Here is a 2,546-nt window from a genome sequence, read left to right on the forward strand (position 1 = left end):
GTTTGTACTTCTCCCTGGCATCATAACCCTTTGCTCTGCATTCTGGTCTGGCTCATTTCTCTCCCCCTGGCCAGTCAGCAAGCCACTCAAAGGCAGGAATTGCGTCCCCCTTACCACCTCCTTATAACACAGCCCCCCATGATGGATATGCAGTGAGATGTTCAGTTCAATACCCACCCCACCCCCCGTCTTTCCAATCATTTTCAAGCCAGACCCTGCTGCCAGTCAAAATGTAGCTTTTAGGAGATGGGCTGCCCAACAAGTGTCTGTGGGTTCCATGAAGGAAATCCTTCTAAAAGTTTGGCTTTTCGTGTCCACAGTTGATAGACATTCATACGAAAGATATTTACTTGTGCCATTCTCTACCAGGTCACAGCCACAAACAGCTTTCTTAGCTACCATGAGCTGATGATACACTTTGTCCCCCACTATATGGCATGGCGTCCAATAAACACCGTTCCCAAGACAAAGGGGGTCTGGCCTCTAGAGGAATGTCAGTCCCACGGCTACCAGTCGTGGAAGGAGCTTGAAGCTCAAAAGAACACAAATGGCAAGTCTTTCCAAGCAGGGTAGGTGGACCAGCCCCCGCTACCAGCTTGACACCCGGGACACGTTCCTCACCCTGTCATAGTTTCTCCATTCAAATGGAGATGTCCTGCCTCACCAGGCTGCTGAGGGAACTGAGATGAACAGCCAAGCCCTGGGGCCCGTTCTTAGCATCAAAGTGGGAGCATTCTCATATGAATGTGAGGGTCCCACCCATCCTTCTGACCTGGGACTCCCGCCTCAGGGAAGTGATAGGGAATTCTATGAAGGTGGGCATCCATGGCCTGCTGGGCCTGGTGATCATGTCGAAGAAGGGCTGGAACATGTCATGGTAATTCAGGTCTGTGAACAGGGGGAAAGGCATGATGTTCCGGGCGAAGCGGGACTTGGGGTTGAAGAAGAGCGAGCCCCTGTGGGATGAGCCAAAGGGTGAGAAGAACTGAGTGTCGAAAGGCTCCCGGTTAAAGAAGCGGTCCTGGAAGAGCTCATCCATAATGTTGGACGCCGGTTGAAGCTGTCCTCCATGATGTCCATCACGTGGCTCTGCTGGCGGTCATTCTCCATCAGGGAGTCGATGCGGTCACCGTTGATCCAGAAGTAGAAGGGGGAGCTCTGGTTCAGGAACTCCTCGAGCTGCAACAGGGCATGGGGGCCTGTCAGGGGCAGCTCACCACCTGCCCAGCCTCCCGTGCCTCCCTCTTGTGACTCAGAGTCACAGCAGGTGGCCGAAGGTCCAGCTGGGCATGGCCCCCTGTCTTTCAACTATCAAGCAATGCCCCTCCCTCCTCCTGACCCTGATGGGGAATGAGCTTAGGAACTGCCAGGCCAAGAGGGTCACAGGCCCATCATATGAGACTAGCCTGACTTCTTTGGCCACTGGAAATCCCCACATCTGCTCAGCCAAGAGCCAACTCATATGACTTCAGGGAAGGGCAGAATCATGATCCCAACTGAACAAGGCCCACAGGGGAGGATGGGATTAATGTTAATGTACTAAAAATGATTAATTCCTTCTGTTTAAGTGGATACAGGGCTCTGCCATACCATGGAACCATTTGTTATGTTATGCAGCTAACAATTGATGGATGACTGCTTCTAAGATGGCAAATACCCAGAACAGGAGCTTTTCACGACTCCATATTACTGCACTCATACCAGACATTACCAACTGATCACAGGGCTCTGGGCCCCAATGCAGCCCAAACAAATCAATTGCATCTGGCATGGGAAATGAAGCTGTGATATTGTGACAATGCCAAATCCAGAACCCACTGAGCCACCAGGGAACTCCTCTAGCAAATGAATTGAATCCAAGCAGCCAGTCATGGGACCTCTAACCCACAGCACAGGTAACCACTGGACTCGTGCCTGGTGGCTGAAATTGGGGATGGGTGGCAGGGAGGTGTCTTGTGGGACTGAGCCCTTAACCTATGACATCTGACACTTTTCCAGGTAGACAGTGTCAGAACTGGGGTGAAGTGCAGGACACTGAACTGTGGGGGAGGGCTGCTTGGTGGGGAGACCCCACACTGGAACTGGATTCAGAATCTAAGAAGCATATTTCACTCAGCTCGCCTCACTCGCCACCCAGAGCCTCGGCTGTTTGGGGGAGCCGGGGGAACGGGGCCCCTTTTCCACCTGGTGGCCAACCAGTCCCGAGCCGCTCCTGCAGACACGCGCGTAGAACTTCATGCAGGTCTGTTTCAGGCAGGGCTTGCACTCTCCACAGGGCCATCATCGTCTCATTGCACAAGCCCTGGGATCCTTCAGCTTTGTCTTCAGTATCTTGGTATCGTTCAGGGTCACTTGGGAGGACACAGGCGTTAGCCACAGACACTGCAGGCCCTTCCACAGCAGGTATGGTGCGGCTAGGCTCCCCCCTTGCCAAAGCCACCTGTCCGCCCACTATAACCTCCCCTGCTGGGCTACACATCATTCCCCCCCCACAGTCGTGCAACCTGCGATAATAATCTGCATGATCCCGACTCCACTGAGCCACC

The 2,546-nt window shown here is 53.4% G+C and overlaps 1 protein-coding gene across 1 annotated transcript; it reads right to left on the minus strand.

The window, feature by feature from the left end:
- Positions 1-845: 845 nt before the first annotated feature.
- LOC110258505 (clusterin-like) lies at positions 846-2,292 on the minus strand. The gene is made up of 2 exons (XM_021081756.1): positions 2,185-2,292; positions 846-1,179 (listed from the first exon to the last, which is right to left on the minus strand). The coding sequence occupies exons 1-2, from the start codon at positions 2,236-2,238 to the stop codon at positions 883-885; spliced, it is 351 nt and encodes a 116-aa protein (XP_020937415.1). The 5' UTR covers positions 2,239-2,292; the 3' UTR covers positions 846-882.
- Positions 2,293-2,546: the final 254 nt, after the last annotated feature.

This window comes from Sus scrofa, unplaced genomic scaffold, assembly GCF_000003025.6.
Source record: "Sus scrofa isolate TJ Tabasco breed Duroc unplaced genomic scaffold, Sscrofa11.1 Contig2209, whole genome shotgun sequence".
Classification (NCBI taxonomy): Eukaryota; Metazoa; Chordata; class Mammalia; order Artiodactyla; family Suidae; genus Sus; species Sus scrofa.

Excerpts from the sequence above, each read along its gene's own strand:
- LOC110258505 (XM_021081756.1), bottom strand. The coding sequence starts at position 2,238 with ATGAAGTTCTACGCGCGTGTCTGCAGGAGCGGCTCGGGACTGGTTGGC. Across the intron at positions 1,180-2,184 it reads CGGGACTGGTTGGCCACCAG|CTCGAGGAGTTCCTGAACCA; the intron begins GTGGAAAAGGGG and ends GCCCTGTTGCAG.